The sequence below is a fragment of the Rattus norvegicus genome, chromosome 2 (genome assembly GCF_036323735.1).
Source record: "Rattus norvegicus strain BN/NHsdMcwi chromosome 2, GRCr8, whole genome shotgun sequence".
Classification (NCBI taxonomy): Eukaryota; Metazoa; Chordata; class Mammalia; order Rodentia; family Muridae; genus Rattus; species Rattus norvegicus.
In genome coordinates this window covers 223303019-223328833 of record NC_086020.1, presented here as the reverse complement: position 1 = coordinate 223328833, position 25815 = coordinate 223303019, and the positions used below count along the sequence as shown (strand labels likewise).

The window sequence follows — 25815 nt, the reverse complement described above, 5'->3', positions numbered from 1 at the left end:
AATCAATGTAGAACGTAGCCTAGAAAGTGGCCATTCACAAAGAAACCTAAGGTTTGGAAGCTGATTCTGGTATATCATAGTAGACAAACCAGGATCCCAACTCTCCCAAATACTAAAAGGTTCATATCTCAGGAGCCTGGAAAACATCATTAAACACCTTTCCATACAGGCTTTTAAGGAAGAAGGGCCTGTTAACACCTAGCAGGCCTCTTACCATTATTACAGCGGGTACCAGGGCAACACATCCCATCTCTATGGCATCGCTTCTTTTTCCTCCGACAGACCATGCAGGCTGAAGATCCTTGGTGGGGACTGTGGCAGTATCTTCCAACTTCGCATTCCTTATCGCTGCTGCAAGGGTAGGCCTGGTATCAGGACAGCACAGAAAGCAATGTGTGAGGCCTTGGGACAGTGAAAAGGCATTGAGGAACAAACCTGAAGGGAAATTAAGTCATGTTTGAGGTGCCTGAATAAAATACACCATTGTGTGTAGTTCTGAACATTGGTTCTCCAGGGTGACCCTTAGCTGATGGCTCAGTACTGGCTTTTGGTGGTGGCAAAGATGACTCTGATGATAAGCTTTAAAGTAGAAAAGCACCATGAAATTAACATTGCCCATACATTTCCATTGGCCTATGTTAGAGTTAGGATTTATACTTCATGCCAATAGGTCCCTGCGGTAAGAATAGCCCCAGAGGCTGTGGTATTGGTGACTAATGGCAGAGCACAAGAGCAGCTGCACCACTCCATTCTCACCTACTACTGAAGGGAGGGGGAAGAGGAAGGAACAGTAAAAGGGGCCAATGTTTGTGCTGGAAGTTAAAATGTGTTAGCTGCCCAATCTGATAAGAAAAATTTCTCACAATCTCTGCCTGTGGAAAGGGAAGGGGCAAGTCTTCCAGAATAATTTGAGAAACAACTTGTTGGGCACACAAAACGACATACCCCAAACAGAACAAAGGACCTTGCCCTCATCCGTACTTCCTCCAGAGAGCAACAGTGGGATCTGCATAACCAGAGATGCTGGAACTTGGTTTGCCACAGTTTTCACAAAGCCCAAAGGGTCTCTGCTCACACAACCTCCTCTCAGGAAATCACTGATTATTAATGTATTTCTTTACCCAGCAGTAAGTCTTGAAAGTTACCTATGATGCGTTTGATAGTAACTCAAAAGATAAAAGTAAAATATGGACTCTGGTTCTAGATGTCTTGCCTTTTGGAGCGCTTGGATCATTTGACATGTATCCATTCAAAGACTAATGTCACACAGAACAATTAGATTTAGAGCATTGAGACAGGCCCTCTGTTTTTAATTTTTTTGAAGCAAGGTCTTATTATGTAGCCTGTGCTTGCTGGAACTCACCACACAAACCAAACTGGTCTCGACTCTTAACCTTGTGACAATTCTCCTGCCTCTGTGTTGAACTGGAATTATGGGCAAGCGTTACCGGTCCTTTTGTTCTATTTTATTCTTTCATATTTTCAGAGCAATTCACTGAGTTTTAACTACAGATGCAAATCACATTTTTTAAAGCTCTGATCTTTGCTTTGAAGTGTGCATAAATGATACAAAAGTGAAGCTGAATAAAATGTTTGTGTCTCTAAAATAACTACTGTGATCTGGCTGCATTCATTATGAAATCCTACTTAATGTCCTGACCCCACCCATTGCTTATTTCCTTTCTCTTTTTCCCTTCTGTCTCTCTGTCTCTCTGTCTCTGTCTTGCCCCTCCCCCCTCCTCTCTCTCCTCTCTGCCACATGTTGGCCAGGTATGTCTCATACTCTTCAACTAAAAGGAGAAAGAACAGATGAAGTTTATGTGTGAGCCTGGGGGGGGGGGCAAATAGATTTTATCATCATTGCAGTGTCTTATTTAACCTTGAAAGAGGAAAGCGGATGCATCAGATGAATTGGTATTTTTTGTACACATTCCGATTTCATTAGTGGACTTTTGAGAATCTGAACGAAGCTGAATTCAGAGCAGTAGTCTGTTTTTCAGGAACCCAACACTGATGAAAACAAACCGAATGTCACTTCCCGCCTTGCCACACTCTTTCCCCCTTGAGCAGTTTACCCTCTTCCTATTTAAGCCCATTAATTTTAATTGAAACACAAATCACATGTTTCTGATTCATTTACATTCATTTCATCAAATTATTTTGCAAGAAGCATTTGATGTCTTACAAATCTTTCCTTCCTCAAAAATAGGACACGTTTTCTCAACAGAGACAAACATGTGCCACCTAAAACATCATGTGCTCCTAACAACACAGCAAATTCTCAATTCATTCTGAATAGAAGTGACATGGGGTTCCATCCCCGAAGAACAGACTCAATTGGAGCAATGAGTTGATTGCTAAATGTAGCTTATTTACACAGGAAATTGCCAAAAGGGCCCTGTTGTCTTCATCCTCAGTTAGTGGAATTTGAAGATAATGGGTGTAGCTGCTGTTAGACAAAAATATGGTTTATCTGAATGGCTATTCTAACTGTACAGAAGTTTATAGGGATGGGTCTGGTTAATAACATCGGTGTGTGATTTTTTTTTGATTTGCAAGTTATAGTAATGAAGTTTATTAAAAAATAAAAGTGGTATGTACAGTATTGCCATTTCAATATCTGAAGCTCATTTTTATCTAAAACAAACTACAGGATTGGACATATATTTCTATCATGAGTTCCTGTATGTTCTCTCCTTCCTTTAAAGTAGAAATGGCACAGGCAAAGACAGAGTATTTTTCTAACATGAAATATTATAAACATTGTGTGCTTGCAGCTCAATGCCCATATAAAAATTCCAGAAGGAGTAGTTTGGAGATGTGAAAGTAGAAATTAGTAATTTTAAATAAAACATGGCTTCTCATAAGCTTCTAAAACTCTTGGCTTCAGAAAACTACGTAAAGTCTAATGCATGAATATCAACATATATGTGCTCCGTGAATATTTTCAAGAAAGGACACAATAAATTGAATAAATTAAGTTTGAGAGAAGCAAGTGATATTTGGAGACATGTCTTGCCTTAAAAATAATTAGTGTCCTCGGCACAGAGTGAGGTATGAAGCCTAATCATCATCAAGTAAGCAAAGCAGAAAAATGCAGGCCCTGATTTATCAACAATGATTATCACTGACACGTCCCACCCACTTCAGTTACGAATCCGAGACGAGGTATTTTAACACTAACACGAGGACTTGACCACTTGCCATTTCATTAGTGTTCTTTTCTGTTTGTTTCCTATGATTAAATTGTGTCATAGTAGGAGAACAAGGAGAGAAACAGGCAGAGGGAGACCCTGAAGAAGTGATGGGCTTAGGATTGAACGAAGGGACATCTGGTCAGAAAATACACATACATAAAACAACCAATGAGCAACTTTCACCAGGAAGATCTTCATTTCCCAATTACCTTGGTCTCAAGAGGCCGTTACTTGGTTCTCACTTGACGAGTGCTTCATGGCAAACATAAAGTAAGTTGGAAAGACTTAGCCAAAATTTGAATCTAACATTAATAACATGCTCACCTAGTTGTGTTTTAGAGATTTAAAAGTGAAAGGCTGATGTGCTTCTTACTGCAATGGTTTATAGCGGGGATTTTTTTTTTATGGCTTTAATGACTTGGTCTTTGGAGAACAGATACCTGTGTGTGAGATGAGGGGCAGTCTACTGGAAAACCAGTGATCAAGTAAGAATTAGAGCGAGACCTATATTCTCTTCCAGAGCTGATTAAAAATCTCATTTTATCAACATCCACAATCATTCACTATCCAGACTCAGGCATGGTTATGGTGTAAATTATTTAGGGACACCTAATAAGAGGAGAAAATTAGCCATAAATTAGCTCAATTAGCTATAATTATAAGAGACTGTCCAGAATGCAGCTAAAAGAAGAAAAATAGACATTTGCCTTAACCCCACCCCTGCCTTCTAAAACTAGAGTTGTTTCTTTCTATCAATTACTAAAGTAGTGGTTGTTGTCACCATGACAGGAGTTACAAAGGAGAGAGGGGAGGAGAACACATTGAACGCAGCTTGAATCGAAGTCTATCAGAAATCAAATTTTCTTTATAGTACAAAGATTTGAAGTCCCGATGTGCCAGGGTGGGTTGGTACCTAGGAGGGGTTCTCTGGGGCGGGGTGGGGAGGTAGGGCTGTGAGGGAGGAAGGGATCTGCAATCAGGATATAAAGTGAAGAAAGCAAGAAGGAAGAAAGGAAGGAAAGAAGGAAGAAAGGCAGGCAGGCAGGCAGGCAGGCAGGCAGGCAGGAAGGAAGGAAGGAAGGAAGGAAGGAAGGAAGGAAGGAAGGAAGGAAGGAAAGAAGGAAGGAAGGAAGGCAGGCAGGAAGGAAGGAAGGAGGGAGGGAGGGAAGGAGGATGGGAGGGAGGGAGGGTGGGTGGGCCGGCCAGCCGGCAGGCAGGCAGGCAGGCAGGCAGGCAGGAAAACAGTGCAAAGTCCATTTCCACTGTGCTAGTTTAGAATGATTATTTACAGTTTTAGCAGTGAAATGAGGAAGAGACATCAAGTAGCTTTTCGAAATACGTAATGTAATCAGTGGCAGAGGATTTTGAGTGTACTGAGCAAGGTTGTTCACTGGTGACCTCTGTGCTGAATCCAGAGATTAGAAAAGTACACTTGCCCACATCTTTCTAATGCCAACAGCCTGTCCTGACATAGTCATGGAAAGACAGAAAACTGGCCAGAAACACAGCCACATCTATGACAAGGATTCCAGTTCACAACATCAGTTTTAGCTATAAATCAGAATTAGAAGCAGAATCCTGCCATGCAAATCATGACAACTAGAATTCTGAGGAGCAAAGCAGAATGAAATGCAGCCATTCCATTAGTTCCCTGAGATCATAAGGAATATTGCTTCAGGTTTCACTACAACACTAACCAAGAAATAGACCCTTTGGCCACAACCAAGCCTTCCACATTCTCAAAAGAATGCTATTTTTCCTCTTTGATGATGGAGGGAGAGAAAGAGACAGATTGTTCATGTGGGGTGACTGGCCACCCATCCAGATTCTTGCAAGATCAACCTACTTTTGTTGTTGTTTCAATCTAGACAATCCTTCGTCCCCTTGAGCACTGTTTGTAACAAGCACGGAAGTTGACTGGAGCCAGGAAAACCTCATCAGCTGGGCAGGCGGAAGACAGCCTGCGGGGGTGGGGGGGGGGCAAGCCAGCTGTGTGAATGAAAAAAAAAAACCTTTGGGTGGATAGAGGGTGTAACAGTGAAGGGTTGGGGAAAGGAGCATGTCTTGGGCTCTGCTGTCAAAGTGTGGCTGGCCATCACACTTGGGACACCACAGCCTTATCCTAATTCCTCAGAGGAGAGATTAATTTCCTAAGTTTTGATGCTCTACCTGGTAGACTCATATTTCCATGAGAGCATAAGGGGTGCTGCTTCAAAGGCATGCATGTCAAAACTGCACATAAACATTTCATCATGGGGATGCTTCGTGGATAACACCTCACTCTATGTGAGAATACTTATCCTCTCCTTTGTCCACAATGGCAAAGCATCTTTGAGGACTCATGGATATCAGGCTTGGGGGGAATAAGCTATATTAAATGTGAGAGAAAAGGCTCACAGTCTCATGGTGTGCATGATATGAACAGCTATTTGTCGATTGACTCAACAATCAGCAGACCAGAATCTACTGACATGGCCTTCGGGGACTGATTACAAGTTATCAACCAGGTACTTTTAAAAGCTAGATCTGTGAACTGCAAATGTTTTGCTGGCTACTCTAAGGGTGTTCTTGGCAAAAATATGCATGCCTTTTCACATTTAACATCTAAAATGCATAAACGTATTTGTCTGGTTAATACAATCCTTAATGTTAAATATGTTGTAATATCAACCTTATGGTAATTTAATATGGTGAAATAAACGCATACAAAACAGCATTTTCATCATGAGATTAATTTTGGTCTACTTTCCCATGAACATTTCTTCTTCAACTAATACTGTGGATTACAGTGAGTTAAATTTTGAAATACCAAAGTCATTATCGCAACTTTGAATGTTTTGCTTCCAGATTTTCCATGATTTCACTTAAGAATTATGGATAAGGGCCAGGAAGATGTTTCAGCCTGTGAGGGTACTTGCCACCAAGACTGATGACCTGGGCTCCATTCCTAATGGTAGGAGAACACAGACTCCCCCAGGGTGACCACTGACTGCCACATGTACATGTACAAAATGGCACATGAATACCCAGTCACACACACACAGGGAATACATAAATACATACATACATACATACATACATACATACATGCATGCATGCAAATTTTTACAAAATCAATGATAAAAGAAAGAAGATAAGATTTTAAGACAAAGACCAAAATTTTAGTCAAGTGCTATAAGTCTATAATTCTAGCAGTAAGGTGGCAAGACAAGAGGATTACAAGTTCAAGACCAGCCTTGACTACATAATGAGTTCAAAGCCAATGTCCAGACTATGGGATCCTCCCACACCCCCCACAAATATATAACATAAAAATGTTTAAGAATTTTGCCTATATTTTCATCTATAATGCATTAAAAGCTCATCAACTCAGATATAACCTTAGGCAATTTCAAGAAGAATATCCATGGAAGCTAACAAAACTAAAATAATTTGTGTTTCTGACATTACTATGACACACAAACACAGCAAATTCTCCCAGCCTCTGGCCCTTACAATCTCTTCTGCCACTCTTCCTCAATGTTCCCTGAGCACTGGGGTCAGGAGTTGTTCTGTAAGTAGGTATTCCTATTGAAACTGGGCCTCACAACTATGCAGTTTGGTTGGTAGTGGTCTGGTTGGTTGTGGTTTTATCTAATTCCCTCCATCTATTACGAAAAATGGTTTTCATGACTAGGGATAGGGTGAGGCCTATACTCATACCTGAGAATTTAGAGTTATACCCACAAAGTCTCACCAACATGGCTACCTAAATATGAGCTGAGCAATGACAATAGATTTGTGGAAGTATAAAGGAAAAAGACCATGAAGCTTCAACCTTACCCAAGGGTAACTACAGGCAACTAAAGGATGCACAGAGTAAGAGAAATAAGTCCTTCCCCAACTAACTACCTAATACCAAATGATCACCCCAGAAAACATGCAGTCAAGTAGCATTGTACAAACTAAGTATGCTATATTTATGGACATATATGCATATACATATACATATAGGCATGTAACAGTAACCAATAAAAAAGGTCATGAATTTGAAAGGCAGCAAGCAAGGGTCTATGGGGAGGTTTGGAAGGAGAAAAGGACATAGAGAAATGGTGTAATTATAATCTCAGTAAGAAAAGAGTGAAAAGCCAACCAACAACAAAACAGCCATGGAATCAACATGGCTGAATCAACATTAAGTTCAGTTTCCTAAGAAGAATAAAAAAATTACGTGTGTGTGAAGTTCAGAGGACAGCCTTATGGAGTTCCATCCACCTTACAGATTCCAGGGGCTGAACTTAGCTTGTCAGGCTTACACAGCAAGTGCCTTTACCTGCTGAGCTGTCTCGCTGTGGCTATGCCCCCAGCTTCTATCTTCTGAAATGATAAAAACCCAATGGCAGAGTCTATAAAAATTCAATTAAAATTCATATTATTATTAGATAACATTTTGCCTAAAAAATTCATTGAACTTGTGTGTGATGAGTCATGTGGCCTGCTTAACACATTTTCTCTTACTTCTTCACAACCAACCCTTTTGTTAATCTTGCTTTCCCAATCATATTCTACTCAACTTTTATTATGATTTTCTAAAATACTATGATTCCAATATAGTAAGCAATTCTCACTATTTAATGAATAAATCATTTTCCTAAAAATATGCCACTAGTGTGTTTCATGTTGTATTTCACTGTACAGCTTTCTTATCTAGTATAGGCTCTTTATGCCCATATTAATTTGCCTCTTGTCCTCAGTTCTGCAACCTCAAGGCTTAAATATAGAATCTGGGCGGGAGAAAATGCATGTCTTACTCACTACATATATACGGGTGAGTTTACATTTGCCCATTTTGTTAGTGTTCAAACAAGACCTCAACTCCAACTTCCTCAGAGCTGTTCACAACCATTGACTGAGGTAACTTGTACAAGAGCATTACATCTCCACACCCAAGCATGGTACAGCCACGGATGTGAACAACTCAAATTCAAAGTTACGCTTTTATTTACACCTCTTCCAAACAAGAACAGACATTGTTGATGTTATTCCCAACATAATATAGTATAACAATTGTTACAGAGAGCTTTGTAATAGCCAGTATAAGAAGTCTAGAAATGACTTAAAAAATAAGACTGCGAATACTTGTGCATTTTGTGCATAAACATTACTTCATTTCTAATAACTCCATCCCATTATCCTTGTTTAATTTAAAGAAAAGACAGGAAATGGAGTTCTGATGCAAAAGCTGAAAGGCAAGGGAACACCTGTTAATGCTGCCTTGGTTGTAAGTTAAGAATGATAGATTTCTTTCAGTAGCCAGAAATGCAGTAGTTCCTCCAGTTAATTCGGGAAGTCCCACCGAGTCCCAAGAGGAAATGTTAATTTTATACAAGAAAAGGTAGATATTCCCTGGCTTTGTGTGCTCTACTCGGTCCTTTTTCTAAGATTACTTTTATATATGAGATTGGAATAAAATTGTATCATTTTCTCCTTCCCTTCCCTTCCCCTCCCTCTCTCCAAAACCGTAAATATAACTCTCCCTGCCTTCTTTCAAATTCAGGCTTCTTTTCTTCTTGATTATTGTTTCATGGATATATGTATGTGTGTGTATACATACATATATTCATAAATACAACCTGTTCAGTCTGAATCATGTTACATCTTTTCAGGGTCAATTACCTGGCTTTGGATGACTGTGCTCTCCTCCTGGGGAAGGCTCTCCTCCAGCTCCAGCATTTCTTAGTTGATTGTTACTCTTTTAAGCATAAAGGAGATTCTAAGGAACGTTTTTTGAATGGTTTTCAAGCCCATGATCTAAGCTCTGGCTTACATTACCTACCATAGAGTGAATAGACTCTGCCATGTGGTCAGAACTTTTCCATGTGGTCAGAACTTATGGGAACCTAAGTAAGGGATGTGACTTACCTGGATCTTTACTGATTCTATATGATTATGATTGGCCATTTGACCTCTGTTAAAACACAGAGTGAAACTGCTCCTATATGTGGCCATAAGCAGTGCTTTAGCATGAGTCAGAAGAGTCCTATGAATTTGGCTGTTTTTACAGCAAGTCCTTTAAGACCTGGTGACTGACTGGGTATAATTATCTAAATTTAGAGGAGTAAACCACTCAACTTCATGTTTTATTCAAAATTTGGGGTTGATCTTTATTAAAATAAATCTCATTCCAGTCTTACAAATTTGCCCAATTTCATGTCTTTAGAAATATACTGTGGTAAGGCAGATTTTATAATTGCACTATTTGAATTATGCCTCCAGATCAATTTGTTTAATGGCTCTAGGATAAGTGAGTGAGTTTCATTAGTCCCTTGATAAAATGGGCATATTTCCCTACCTTCAGCAGTGCTTACCTGCTTACTTCCTCATAAACAGTCCATATATTCTCTTTAAAAATACTTATTTTCAGACTTCCCCCTAGACATTCTATTTCCATAAAATTGAATGTGGTCCAGAAATCTGTCTTTAAATAAATTCTGCTCTGGTGAGCACACAATAACGGAAGATAGAGAGGCATGGATTTACAGATGTTGCAAGGATTAAAGATGTATCTTTTGCAAGTATCACAAAGATGATGGCAAGCTAGAGAAGTTATGAACCCAATACCTTCTCCAGACAAGAGTCTAAGTGGAGACTCTTTTCATGGCACCAACTAAGCCTAAGAAACCAGCCTATTGGCAGCAGCTATTTCCAGAAAGGTTCATCCTCATTCCTAGTACTGATCCATTGTGCTTGAGGGAGAGCTTGAGAATTTCTAGAGCTCTATGAAGAGTAAAGGAAGAGAAGCACACACACCGTCATGCACTGGGAAGGATACAGGGTGGGCTCAGCTGTCACCACATCCATCACTGCTGCATCCTTCCATACCCTCATGTGGTATACACCTGTGTCATGTTGGCAACAGATACCAATGCATCTTCCTTTGTATTTTATATCCTGAAGGTATCCACAAAACAAATAGCTTTCATCCCCATACAATATGTGAAAGACAATGTGAGCTCCCATTAGTTTATGCTCTTAATATGTCCTCTGCTTTTCAACTCCCAATGAAAGGTACATTTATATTTACAAGTTGATATTTTGGTAGATGCAAAAAAACAAGTTCTTGTAGCTTACTGCTTTAAAAATACTTTTATGATTATAAAACAGCCAGACATTGATAAATATTTCTGTTTTCAAAGTACAAATACTTGGTAACTTAAATGTCATATGAGTTGGTGACCAAATACTTGTAATATTATCATGAATTTAGAAAACGATGGCATAATATTGCTGTGGTTGTGCATGTAATTATGTCCATGAACATGTGAGTGTGTCTAGGAATTTTATCAAGTTACCTCAGGAAATTTACCAAAGAAATATATATTTTACATGAGGAAAGGTAGAAAAGGTTATTAATGAGAATAGAAGAAAGAAGAAAATTTGAATTACATGTAATCCTTTAAAGATATTTTATAACTTTCACTAGATAATGCATATCTAATTAAAATTAATAAAATTTTTAAAGAGCTAATGTTTCAAGATTCAAAATAGAGTTTTTTTATTTGTTGTTAATGTATTCCTTATGTTTTTTGTTTTGTTTTAAGAAAGAACCAGTTTTCTTATTTTTTTTTTCAGTTTTCTTAATCCAAAGTTTACTGCAAGACTTCATGTGAATGCTTCCCAAGGAAAGTATTCTGAATAAGTTCATAAATTTCACCTTCTTGTAACAATAAGGCTGTCAATTAAACATTCAAAAGCATATTATCACATGCATACATACCCACACAATGCATTGCTCTAACAATTGCCTAACTGGGCTAATGTTTGTTATTATCTGGGATGACTTCACCTGATATAGGGCAGTCAAATGGTAACAGCTCTCTCCTCCTGTTGAATTCTCCTTCATTTCCTCCCGGAATAAGGCCAGACTAAGTAGCCACTGGCTACATTTTATTCTAATTTTAAGGAAACAGCTGATAAAAGCAGATAAAATTTGAAAGGCTGTTCATTTCTCGTCAAAGAGATGAAAAGAAAACCCAGCAAAATACCTATCTTAGTATTCATTCTGCAGCATGGAGCTTTCCACATCTGTTGAAGAATGCTATAAGTAAAGATTACTCAAAGATTATAAGCTGTTCCTATGAGAGCCAAGAGGGTGTGAATGAGAAGACATACAGTTTTCATCCTTTCAGTGTGGCAGTGTAGAGAGGTAGTAATATCAGAAAAAGCTGACCCAATATCTATATAGAGGGTTACAACAAGAACTACTCTGTAGCTATTATCGGACTGCACTGACTGAGAGACCTTTTATTACAGACATAGGGCAAGGCTGTGATGCACAATTACAGGGGAGTCTTGGAAAAGCAATTGGACCAGAACTATGATAATCCTAGCCAAAGTATGGAGCATGTAGATGCCTTGTTTGATCAGCCACAGAACGAAGGACTAGAATAAGTCGCTTGCTTATTCAGAAGTAAAAGAAACAGGAGCTCTCATGTGAGAAGAATTTTACCATCTTATTCTTTGCAAGTTCAACCTGATACCTGCATTTATGGTATCTACAGAACACAGCCTGTTTTCTCCAGTCTGTTCTGTGTAACTTGTTAACTAAGCCTCTGTGTCCTTGACCTATGTTTTGTTCTCTGCTGTTCAGATTGTCATGATGATAAGGCAGATCAGATCTCACATAGCAATGTATGCACAAGACATGCCAAGTACACTTATATAGTCAATTGAACCATTTCTGAGTTCCAAAATCTAAGACAACTAGGAATGTTTGAAGCAATTTCAAAGTGTCAACTTCGAGCTGGGGTAAAAGTCTCCCAGTGGAGGAGTACTTGACTTTCTGACAGATGAAATTTGACAGTGACCAGGGTCACTTCTTTATTTAAGACATTTTTAAGATTTCTGAGTGGAAACGCCTTAGATTGACGAATAGTTTTACTTTTAGTTTCTGATAATAACAATAATATCACCACATGTTATTTATTAAAATAAAGCACTTTTCCAAAAATAAAAATGAATAAGTATCTCAGTGTACATATGGACTTAGTTCTCAGCCTCGTATCCCACGAACCAATTTAAATTCTTACTGTGTAGAAAAATGAAAGAGGTCACCACACATGGGCCAAGAGATACTTGTCTCCAGAACAACACGGTATAGAGACATCACTCATTGAGTTAGCATCAATTTCTATCAAACTTTTCTTTCAAAAGCTTTGGGAAGGAAGGAAATTATAAGCCAGATGATGACTGTTTTGATTTTTGGTGACCCTGGTGGTCAAGTATCAGCCTCAGAAATGTGGTACATCTTGTGATGACATACTTAATGTGTTAGTAATCCCAAAGAGAACATACTGAAGACATTGGTCCCCCACACCACCCACAACCTAGTGCATCTGCTTTGGTGTGGTGACCCAGGCATTCTCAGTAGAGCAAAGGGGGACAGAACATTTGTTACCAGATTAAACCAAAAATATCATGTTTTGGATTCAAGTCATTTTCTTCTCATTCCATTGGCCCTTTCTGCCTGTGCAAAGGGTATGCACTCCTGTATTCTGGCTGCTTCTATTTGTGGGCCCCTGGGCATTTCTAAAGATTCCCAGATCTTTAGACTCTCTTTACTACCTCCATATTTAACCTTACATTCTAGCAGCCCTTGCAAATATATGGGCTTTTAAAATGTGAGTACAGGACAAGGCAGGAAAAGAGAAGCAGAGTGTAGCTAAGAAAACAAGAGTTCCTACAGGAATTAAGGTGGATCTGTATTGCCTGCACACAACCAGAATGCTAGTCTTATTAAAAATAGAGGTTCATGAAAAGGGGTAATGGCGTTTTTAAACAATGATCATTCTAAACAAGGGTCATTCTAAAGTCTTTCACTTACAAAAAAAAAATCTGCACCGCATGCCATATATTCAAATGTGTCCAGAAAATATTTAGAATGTTACACAAAATCTGCCTGGTGTTGTTTGATCATTTTAACCAAAGAAGAAAGAAGCTATCATACAAATAAGGTTACCAGAAAACATTTCTATTCTTGGCTTGGTGAGGAATCTATTTTCTAACTACAACTTTACCTTTTGTATCAGGAATGCCAGCCGAACTTGGCTACATGTAAATCCTCTAGCCAGCCCCAACCTATGACTCTGCATTTAGAAACATTTACCCTCTGTCAAGAATACTCTCCCCATCCCGATTCATCATAAAGGTATTTCTATCTCACGATTCAGAGATGGCATTGCCTTATTTCACTCTTGAGCAGCTCTCCAGGCTGACTAGCCACCACGGGCTGAGATAGAGTTGACATTTGTATCCCTGATATAGAGCACTTATCTGTATGCACTAACTCTCAAAGGACACAGAGCATGCTCCGTTGAGTCCTCCGTCTACCTTCTCTATATTCTCTGAGTAAGAACATATTTGGAATGCATTAACATTCCTTAACATGTCTTCTCCTGTGTTGTTTTTTTGTAACAATGGAATAAAATTTATGGATTTAAATCAACTAAACTACTTACAATCAAATAGGAATGATAATAAGATAAAGCTCAAAAGCTCAAAGATGGTTTTGTAAGTATTTTCATATTGGTTTTGAAAGCCAGTCACATACTACTAAAGCCATTATATAGGAAGCTGTTTTTTGAAGAAAGGAAGTTGGATAATGAGACATTTTATGGGTAGGAATTGGGCCACAAGTTTCTCTCCATATGACTAGACTCCCCTTTACCTTACCTTATATTCATCCTCTTTTCCATGTATACATTATCTACAATAGAAAGCAGGACCCTTCATTTCTAAGTAGCTGTGGATTGTCTGTGCCAGAGAGGCAATGATGCCCTGGTAGTTATCCACTGCAGGAGCTGTCTTTGATCTCTTTCCTAATTGTCCTCTGGAAATGCTTAAGAATTTTTGCTAGGTTGGAACACTCACAATGAGTAATTCTTGGATCAAGGATTTGATTACTGATTACTTCCCATTCCTAATACTTCTTTCCATAGCTTCTCTGCTTCTGCCTCTAAACACTGTCTTTAATTGTATATCACATGTGATAGTTTCCTAGTGAGCTACCAGGAATTGTATTGAGGATTGCTTTTGCAACAAAGAATTAATGCTATACCAACTTAGAAAATCTTAGTGGTGTTGAAACCCAATGTCACAAGGTACCTTAGTTACAACTCAGGTAATGAGTACAAAACAGAAGGACACTCTTCAGGTGTCCATTTTTGCAACCACCAGAATCTCCATGTGATGACTACTTACAATACTGAACCAATTGAGCTAAATAGGATTCTTTATCAAACACATTAAATTAGTTAAATATTACTTGTATGTCAGCTTTCAACCAAGAGAGAGTGTTTACAGGTTTTGAATAAAATGCTTTCAGATGTTGTCTATAATTCTTGTTCATATGCCCTCAGTTTCCATAATCACATCCATGATTATTGGAATTTTAGAAAAATTCACATTCACAAATTTGCAAAAGATTGTTTGTCTAAGTTCATATTTGATACTTGCACAATGATACTGTAAAACTGTTTGCTGGACAAAGGGACAAGAAATAAGGACTCTGCCTTCTAGGTTGAATGTTTCCTATGCTGGTCTATTTGGAAAAGGTTGCATGCTTGTAAGGATCCTTCCATTTTCATTGCCCAGAATAGACTGAAGTGTGGGATTCTTTTATTCTGTAGGAAGAGGATAGACACAGCCACACCTGGGCACAGCAGGTTTCAGACAGGATGGATTATGTTGGGCTATAACATTTCCTGGGTTTAAATGTGATCACCAGAACTTCATTCACACAAGCAAGTCAAGTGGTTTCCATACTAAGATTAGGTGAAATGAATTTTTTTTAATTATAAAACCCAACACTAGCCAGGCTCCTGTCTGAGAATAGATCAAAAGCATAACAATCTGCACATGGACTGCTTTTCATCTGCCCTCCTGGAGCACAGCACTATACAACACTGATCAAATGCTGCCTGGGGCAAGAAATCGAAATGCCAAGAGCAGGTCCTTGAAACAGACTGCTCATCCCATAGCAACAAGAGCTTTCCTTTCATTACTGACATATCAGAAATCTTTACACCTTGCAAATTGTGCTTCCCAGAAACATTCGGATGTCATTTTTACATAGAAGCATTAATAAATATTAACAAACCCACTTTTAAAAAAAGTCTGGTCTTGCTTTCTGGAAATTATTGCGGGACAAAAGGAGACTATTTCAAAACGGTCTCACAGAATGATCATTTCAAGGTGTAATCGGCCTGTTACTGATTATAAAACAATAATTAATATTTAATAGCAACTGTACATAGAGTTTTGTGTCTTCAGAGTTAATACCAACAAATTAATTATCTGTCACAAGCTACCAACACATGTTTGTAGAACTTCAAGAGCTTTAGTATCCATGTGTGTCATCTTATGTCTACAGTGGGACCCCTCCATGATTAGATATTAATAGACATTCTTGCATGTACACAGATGGGGTAGCAACATCCCCACACCCCAACATCTGGCTGACTCAGTGGTGAATCTCCAACTCAGATCCATTCTAAGGCAGAAAACATGTTTGGAGTGATAGACTGGTATGGTTTTCATTGAAGACAAGTTTAACTGAAAATAATAAATTGTCTGGGAATTTGGGTGCATAACCTGGGTGTGGTAGAAACGAGGTTTTCCTATTTCTAACTAGAGTTCCATAACACCACACGTAACCTCAGCCCAGCCACAGATCCTGAGATCCACCAACTAACAGGCCAAAAAGTCGCCTCCTGTTAACAGATTCCCCAGTCACAAAGCCTTATGCTCATATTTCCATGGGACCTTGACAATAGCAAGTCTTGGAGACTGCAGATATTTTGCAGATGTGCCTTCCACAAAATGATTTCACAACTTGCCCGGACATTTTATTGTGTTTGTTGATTTGTAGAAAAATAAATAATAATCTCTAGTTGTTATTAAAAGTTGCAAATGTTAATTGTAATCATTTTTCTTTTGTGATTTCCTAACTTGTGAAAACTTAAGTCCCTTTTCCAAGTGTAGAAGCCCATGAAAGAATTATTGATCTTAGTTATGACGGTGTTGTTTTGTTATCTTTTCAAAATTTGTTTCTGTTAAAGAAATGACTGAAGTGTTTGTGGAGGAAATAATATGATAGGTATAATGTATTTTATTTGTTACATTTGTTTTTCTCCTTGGGAAACAAGAGGCAGTTGGAAAATATGGATGAAAGAAGACTAGGTATGCACGAAAAATTGGTCAAAGATATAGGACCAATATGTGAGGCTTCATACATTTCATATCCTACACTTTTGTGCTTGATAGAAATTTCCATCAAAAACAAGAGATGTTTTGTAAATGTAGATAAAAATATAATATTAATCTAGAAGTGATCAATCCCATACATACCTCACATTACTTGAACCTTATACACAGCCTGGGCAGTGTTCTAGATGTGCAATCAGAATTGTCACTTGGCCTCATCTTCTACTTGGAGAGAAGGAAAGGTAACCTCAAACAGCCTGTGCCAGGCTAGAAAGATTTTGGATTTGATACAAGTAAGAGGTTCTACCCTCTGGCAAGTTCTACCCTCAACTGTGCACAGGTAACTATGAGTTAGCTGGGTGCAGATATTGATATTCTAAACTATTGATATCTGTACTATTGAGTATCTTAGTTACTCAAGGCCTCTAAGGAATGAGGATTACCTATTCAAAGCCTGCTTGGGATATAGACCAACTTTAAGGCCAGCCAGCCTGGACAACTTTCTGAGACTATGTCTCAAAAGAGAGACAGAGAATGACACAGAGAGACAGAGACAGAGGGACAGAGGGACAGAGAGAAAGAGAAAGAAAATGACAGATACACAGAGATAGAAACAGAAAGATAGAAAGAAGGAGAGATAGAGAGAGACTGAGATAGAGAGAGACAAGGAGACTTGACAGACTAGCATGATTTCTCAATCCTTTCAGATCAAATTCCCAGGCAGCCAAAGGGGAAACATATATATTCCCAGTCATGGGGATCCACTGATGACTTTTGTAAAGTCCTAATATAAGAAGCAGTAAAGATGATTAAAATAGGGTTAGTGCCCCCATAGGGACAAATAGAAAATGGGATACAATATACTGCACTTGTGGAGAGTCATAACCCAGGCACTACTGACACACCCTCAATACATCCTCTCATGTAATACATGAGAGACCTTGTCACCTTGGAGTAGAAAAAGGAAAAAAATGATATAACCAAGCTGAGTGTATGGAGTGACTTGACTGTTTTCAACTAATCTTTGGGTCCTGAGAATAACTGGGATATGTATGTGTAACATGTGATATAATCAGGATTATATATCAGGAAGATATAATGTGATATAATCAGGGAGAGGAAGAATAAGAATAAGAAAGAGAATGAGGAGGAGAAGGAAGAAGGAGGAGGAGGAGGTGGAGGAGGACGAGGAGGAGGAGGAGGAGGAAGAGGAAGAGGAAGAGGAAGAAGAAGAAGAAGAAGAAGAAGAAGAAGAAGAAGAAGAAGAAGAAGAAGAAGAAGAAGAAGCAGCAGCAGCTACGTATCTGTGTTCTTTGAGCAGCCATCCCCTGACATAACATCTGTAAAGCACCCTATGGGTGGCACATGCATTCTGTCAGAGAATTAGGAAATGGATTGTGTTGGGCTTTTAAAATGGTATTAATATACAAGTCGTGTAACATAAAATTAACCCCTTTAAGATGAATAGTTCCCTTGGACAATGTTGTCACACATTCACAGTTGTTTAACTGCCCCTTCTGGTTCCAACGTGTTTCATTGCTCAACAAAAAGCCCACTAAGCAGTTTGGTGATACACTAGAACTTTTGAGTGTCCAGGACAGGAGGCTTACTCAGATCTACTGATGACCTATGCTTAATTCATATAAAAGTAATAATGGAATTCAGCTTTTCAAACTAAATTTATTAGCCGATTAGAGGTTCTCAAATACATGCCTCCACCAGACAGCTAGGGAATGTATCAGACACAGGCTGATGGTTCCACCTTCTACATCTCTGAGTCAATAAGTCTGCAGTGGACAAGAAAATCACATTGCCAACAGATTCCCAAACAATGCTGATGTCACTGTCCCTACAGTGATCTATAATGAGCAATCTTAACCCCAATTTCCTAATTATAGATTTTTTTCTAAATTTAACCAGAAGTGTCTATATTCAAAGAAATAGTCATAGTGGAAGCACTATTTTCTCTGTGCATAATTTTTTTTGTTTCGTTTGTTTGCTTTTGGCTAAATCACCATCCAACAAAGGCCCTGTAGGTAACTATAGTTTGTCTGCTTAAAAATTGCCATGTAAATGAAAAGTTTGTTCCTTGCTGAAGTCTTAACTTCCCCTTAAGTAGTTGAGCATTTCTCTTTCAAATGTCGGGGAGAAATATTAAAACTATATGTTTGCAGGTCAGCACCAATCAGAGGTCATTTCCCATAATAATCTGACACAGTGTCTGGCATACAGTCGGCATTAACTATCAGGTAAATGAACTCATTTATGTAACAATTAAAGGTAAATTTCTTTTAGTATATTTGAAGTACTTCCAAGTACACGGCCACAGAACAAACTCTGTGTTTTGTATTACGGGCAGGGATTTCTATACTGGTTCACCCTCAGCCACGTTTCAGCTCAGCACTGTAGTCTAACAGCACCAAGAGGTTTCCTTCAAGGCACTAATTACACCTCCAGAGGCATTCCATCCCCTTGGATTTCTGTAGAAGTGAATGCCAATGTTTTAGCATCAACTTAAGACCACCACCCATGTGTGTGCATGTGAGTTGATGAAAATTCCAACATCTGTCCAGCAGATCTGCCTGTGCCCTTCTGGTGACTAAGCTTGAGGTTGGGTGAGGTGGAACATTGCAGGAGTCAAGAGTGGGGCTGACGATCTGACGATGTCTTGTTTCTAAAGTGCCTGGATCCTTTAATCTTTCTTCCTTTGATGTCTGAGATTTCCTTCTCTAGGCAGTGACACTGGGACCAAAGCAACACCAGGAAACCATTTTCCAGTAAAGGGTGTGTGCACTACGAACACCTGCAGCGCCCCTGGAAACAGGTGACTTGAATTACACACACATTTCTATATTTCTGCTTTGTATGTGGGTGGCAATTTCAACCTGAAAAAAAAAAACCTATTGGGTAAAAGATGATGGCTCTGGTCACAGCCGGTGACTTCTGTTTGTTTTTGCACAAGTATCAAATAAAATCACAAATGATCAGAGAGGAAGAAGAAACTTTGTGGTTCTTATGAGTATAAAAACATTAGCGTGCAAGCCAGTAGGACTTTTGTACAAGTGCTTTGTAGATTCAAACAAGAGAGAGAATAGCTTATGGTCAAACTCTCTATGCAACTGAAAGATAGAATTTGGGGTTCAGTCTTGATATGATCGTTATCGGCGAGTGTGCGAACTTTTTGCACCCTGCTTAACAACTGTGGGCTGCTGGCTTCTTTCTCATCTATAGAATCCAGGTCAGCTTCCAAAACGTTAGGACTGGGGGACCTTGTTTTGTTTTCTGTTTTGTTCTGTTCTGTTTTTGTTATAACAACCTGTCCCTTGCACTTGAGAAAGGAACTACCAAATTCTGGGAACTGGTCATTTTTCATTTGCATTGCTTTTCTATTACAAACATACTGTAAATTGATGCTGATTTGGGCATCAGAAAATGTTTTCCTCAGTCCTGCTTATATTTAACCTCTACCGGTTAAGTGTAGGGGGTTCCCTAGGATGATATCATTCTCTATTCTTTCTGTAAGATTTCCTTTACATACAACCATTTCCTCTTAGCTCTCAGTACAAAACCTTCTTGTCTCCTCCTGCCTCAGGTGAATCCTCCACTTCCTCTTGCCTTCCCAGAAGAATATTTCTCAACAGATCTAGCCTCAGGTTTCTTACTGTACTATAAAACCTTTCTCTTTAAAATTCTAGTGATGGCTTGTCCCTAAAGACTAAATATTCCCCTTTCACTGTTGAGTATCCTTTAGAGACCTTCCTGAGTTTCATGGGCCATGTACCCACATAAAAAAGATTAGGATAAACCATCTTCGCTTCATGACTTTCTAAACAGCCTTCAAGAAGTAAAAATTAGTGAGGTTTCCCAAAGTTTGATAAAAGAGCTACAAAGCAAGTGGGTTAGGAAGCAAGGGAGCTGAAAGGTAGAGAAGCCAAATCCAGAGTATTTTTAGTGAGAATGTTAAACATATTAACTTCTAAACATTTTGTTTTGAATAAGTATGACAGAATATTAGAAGTTATTATCAGAAATGAGAAACTTAGATGTTTATTTTAAAAATTACATTTAGAATCATTTTAAAATATGGCTTAAACAAATAGAGTTAATGTATCTGGCATTTTAGAAAATATTGTTATTAAATAAAAATAACACAGTCAATTAGTTCATCTTTTAAAAAATGCCATTAAAAACAAACAAAATGTTAATATGCTCAGTGACTCAACAAAGTAAAACCTTATTTAAAAAACAGCTTCAAAGCCTTAAAATATGACATCAGTATGCATAATTTCTTGCATTTAAATTAAAAAGTATTAATCATTTCTAGAGCAGAATCTGGATATTTTCTTATCCCCAAACACTTTCTCATGCATCGTTGGTAACTATAAAAGATCTGTACACATACAGAGTTACTACCTCTGATAGGATCTGATGCAATATCAAAATTTTTGATAGCCTAAATTTTCTAAAACTTGCTCACCTCCTTCTATAACATGTGTTGGTCAATTTGTTTACAAAAAGTAATCCAAACCATAAGAATAGACTCTTTACTTTATATTCTAGAGATAATTTTCTCTTTTATCTACTTTTATAGTCCTTGGTATACTTTTGCAAGTTTCATCTAATTTCCTGTTTTAGCTTAGTTGTTTCTTGGTATCCTTCCTAGGTAACCACTTCTATTTTGTGGTATTCCCATTTGTGTTTCAACTTCTTGTTTGCATTTTCTGTGGATAACCAGCTGTTAAGCTTAAGAATGCCAGATGTTAGTATAAGATTTGAGATGCTGTTTCCAGGGCAACCAGCATCAGAACACTGGGCCCTCTTCATCATTCTGCTTGCTAATCTAAAGAGAGAACTGAAGATTACCTTTCCCCATGGAAATGAAACAGATAAGATCACTCCAGTAATACAAAATAAAATGGCTATCACATCTTCTACTGCAGCTCGGTTTCTATCATCTTTAATTTTTCCACTCTATGTAAGGACAGAGTATTGAGAGCTGGATAAAGTGGAAAACAGAGAAGGCTTTAACCATCACTAATAGACAGATCCATTACATTTAGACAGTTTCAAGGTTGTGGGTCATTGCCTCCCTAGACAGATGTGAGGGGAGAACTTTGTGACTTCCTAGCCTTCTCTCTTTTTTCAGCATGCATAGGGACAGCTGTGAGATTCATGGTGTTCCCCAGAACAAGAGACTGCTATAGCCTTCTTCTGCCATTCTGCAGCCACAAATGATTGAACACATTACAAAAATATAGCTTGCAATGATATATAGCACATTTCATGGAACAAAAAAGTGTCTTTCAGGTAACGAAAATCAAATGTGTTAGCCTTTGGGCCTCTATTCATTTACATTATGATGCTAATCAAGTCTATGTGCTCTCGACATCTAGAATGGTTATCTTTTAATACCAAGGATTGAACATGTTAGCCTCAGGCCTCAAACATTTAGCCACAAAAACAAATAAACAAAAACCAAAAACCAAAAACCCTCCAACCTTCTTTGTTTATTTCTTATTTTTTAAATAAGATGCCACTAAATTATCCAGGTTAGCCTTGAGTTCACCTTATGACCCAGGCTGGCACTGAAATGTGTCTTAATCTCTCCAGTAGTAAGAATTCTAGGCTTATGCCACCAAGGACACACACAAACACACACACACACACACACACACACACACACACACACACACACACGCACACACACACACACACACATTATAAAAGTATAAAAGTCATGTTGTGCAATGTGGTCAGGAAAATCCATGTATTAATTCCAAATATCATCTATTGCAAATTACCAATAAACTTCAAATCTCCACAAACACAAAGTGTGTTCAATAATAACTACTCTTCTGTGTATTGTATTATCCAGTAATCAACTGAGCTACAATACTCATAGTATGCTGTAAAAGTATGATTTCAATGAATTTACAAGACTTACTATGCTCAAATTGGAGTGTAACATCCTTCCAGATGTTGTTATCATTGATGTACTGTCATAAATGTCACAAGCAAAACGGTTAAAAGAAAAGCAGGTATCTAAGAGTTCTAGGACTGTGTTTTAAGTTTTTTGTGGTACAGTGTTGTTTGTTGATTCATATTTTTTGGTCTAACATTATTGTCACTTTCCTTCCTTTATGCATTCTACCTGCTTATTCTATCACAGAAAGTCAAAGAGGCAAGGGAAATGGTTCTTAGTATTGCCTTTTAATCAAGAACTATCATTTAAACACCACTCTTACTATTTTGAATACCAGCTTAAACCAGATTTGAAATGTCCATTACTGTGTGTCAGAAGAATTGGTTCTTTGGCTGTTTGTAGTATGCACAGAGCTCCTACAGCCCCTACCAACATTTCGTCAGTAGAATGAAGAAGGCATTTCTGGACAGTATGGAAGGATTCTTCACTGTGGGCCGTGACCTCACACATTCATAATTAAGAACACTGCTCTGTTTCCATTGAAGAAGCCTGGGAAACTGTGCAGTGAGGCAACTTCACATGTCTTCTCAATGGAAATTTGGTTATTCATAAATCAAGTAATAAGAACAAGACACAGTGTACTAGATTTTAATACTAATTTTCTTAAAAATAACAACTTACTGGAAATGCGATGGGCTGTTATTTACTTCTCTAATCTTATACTGTTGTCCTCCAAAGAGTTGAAGGTTAATTAGCTTGTGAAGCCACTTCTTTATACATGTTCTCAACCTGCTCTCCTGGCTTTAGGTAAAGTGTGTCGTGCTACAGATTTTTCTCTCTTAAGCAGTCTGTTTGCTGGCTCCATTTGCTAGGCTAGAGCATGACCTGGGGCTGAGAGGCCAGAGGACTCCCCAAGGCTCACTCACTAGTGTGTCTAGGTAAATGTTTCCATCCAATGGACTCACACACCCAGTGGAGATCAACATACCACCCAGGAGTTTGCCACAATTAGTCTTTTCGCACCTAGTAGCACAAAAGAAGAGTAAAATTATTACTATTTCCCAACAATGCCCCCAAATACATGACAACACATGGAAGCCTTTGGAAAAATCGTGACTAAATCTTGATTTACTAATGGCTTTATTTTCCATAATTGGAAATGTAGAGATTAAATTGCAACATTTCTCAGTAGTGAGCTACTTTCCTAGAACGCTGATCAAGATGAAACACTCAATTTAAGCCACATCATGGCCAAGTGAAGCTTTAAGTAAATATCATGCATAGTTGACTGTCAGCTCAACAAGCCCCAGAGGCATCCAGGAAACAGATACCTGCACGTATCTGTGAAGTATTTTTCTAAATTGATTAACTGAGAGGGGTGGAGCCACCATGCCAGTGGACAGCATCATTCCTTGTACCAGAGTCTGAGAATGAATAGAAAGAAGGGAGCCTGCACCCCACTACCCATCTCTCTCTGCTTCCAGACTGAGCATGCAGTGAGCCTGGCTGCCTGGGATCCTGCTACCATGCCTCCTCTGCCATGACAGACTGTACCTCCAAACTATGAGTTGAAATAAAATAACTCTCTCTCTCTCTCTCTCTCTCTCTCTCTCTCTCTCTCTCTCTCTCCCTCTCCCTCTCCCTCTCTCTCTCTCTCTCTCTCTGATTCTTTCTCTGTCTCTCTGTCTGACTCTGTTTCTGTCTCTGTCTCTCTGTCTAACTCTCTCTCTCTCTCTCTCTCTCTCTCTCTCTCTCTCTCTCTCTCTCTCTCCTTTCTTTCTTGGCCATGACAACTAGAACACAGATACAATTAACCTTTTGTGGAATTCTCTCTTCTATGCCTTTTGTCCATTCTCCGGTCCTGGTAACAGGGTTCCTATCCATGTTTTCATCTGACCGCTTTCCCATTGCTATAGCATTTGGCACCTTGTAATGTAACAACTCAAACTTTCCCTGCCTAAGTGTTGGTCTCACCTCGGTCAGCACGTGCCCAACTCACTTCTCTGCTACTTGAGTGGCTCAGGACACCATCGTTGAATTTATTCAGCAGTATTGAACTTGAAAGATAGTTTGATTGAAGTTAGAGGCCTCGTATTTGTTACTAGCTCTTTGAAAATGTTCAGAGAATTTAGCTGACAATAAAAATCAAAGGTAATTTATTCAGTATCGTCTGCTTTACAAACATTTGTCCAACATCTTCTGACAAGGATAAAAATTGTTATTGATGTTACAGTGAGCATTAACAGGTACGTTACATACAGTTTTAACAGAAAGACTATGCTACAGGAACTTGAAGTGCATTGTTATTGCTGCTTTAGTAGCAAAACACTGACTCTTTGATGCTCAAATGCAAGCACAACCACATCCTTTTCTAGAAATATCAATCAAAAGTAGAAGCAACCCTGAGGCTTATGAAAATCTTCTTGCATCATCAACATCTATGCAATTTGAACCCGTATTTAACAAGCAGATCATAACATGATGATTAATCTCTATTCCTAGATATCATATAATAATCCTACCACACTGAACATGTGGCAAACACCATGAACTCTAAATGCATGGATGCATGGCTAGCAAGATTTTCAAAGGATATATAGTCAGTAAGACCTTAACAATGGAGGGCCAAACTTATGCACTTGAACACAGCTGCTTCTAATATTTGGTATCCAATTCGATCAATTATTTTGATTCCCGATACAGTCTATTTTGTTAGTTTTTGTTCTTATCCTTAAAATAAGTCGTAGTGAGAGACAAAGTCATTCAGAACCTAAGAGAGACCACAGAGATATCTCAGCTAACAAAATGCCGTTTTTGCAAGCCTGAGGACCTGTGTTTGAGTAAACAGGGCCCACATAAAATTCAAAGCTTAGAAAATTGTGTCCATAACCCCAGAACTGGGGAAGCGGATCCACAATTGATTCACGGAGCTCGCTGGTGTAGCTACAAATAGCAAACTCTGTGAGAGACCATGTCTCAGAAAGGTAGACAGTAAGAAAGGTAGACACTAATAAGTACCTCCGGCCTTGGCATGTGCATACAGGAGAGGGACATCTGTAACTCACACCACACAGAATGAAAAAAGAAGTAAAAGCCCCTAAGAGACAAAATGACATTAGCCATGAATAGAAACAACTCTTGAAGTGTCTTAATACTTAGATCTTACAAAGACCATACTTTGGAAAACTAAACTAGAACATAATCTTAGCTGCAGTCTCTGACCCTGAAATCACAAGATATTACAGAGATTTTATTCGCCTATATGGTAAAATATTTTAGACGTATAAAATGGTTTCCCTAGTGGGATGGGAATGAAATATTCCAAGTTTCCACATCACGAAAATTCCTCTTATTAAGCCACTTTTATGAGAGTCTGGTTGTCTCCCCTAAGTTTATGTTCGGATTGATCCCCTTCTTCCTTCTCGGGGACTTTAGAAAGCCAGTCTCCATCCC

The 25815-nt window shown here is 38.5% G+C and overlaps 1 protein-coding gene across 1 annotated transcript in view; it reads right to left on the bottom strand.

The window, feature by feature from the left end:
• Dkk2 (dickkopf WNT signaling pathway inhibitor 2) overlaps positions 1-25815 on the bottom strand; it is a 91875-nt gene that overhangs the window by 5416 nt on the left and 60644 nt on the right. Inside the window, exon 2 of the mRNA NM_001106472.1 lies at positions 215-365. Coding sequence (NP_001099942.1) covers positions 215-365 — 151 coding nt within the window. The remainder of the gene's footprint in view (positions 1-214; positions 366-25815) is intronic.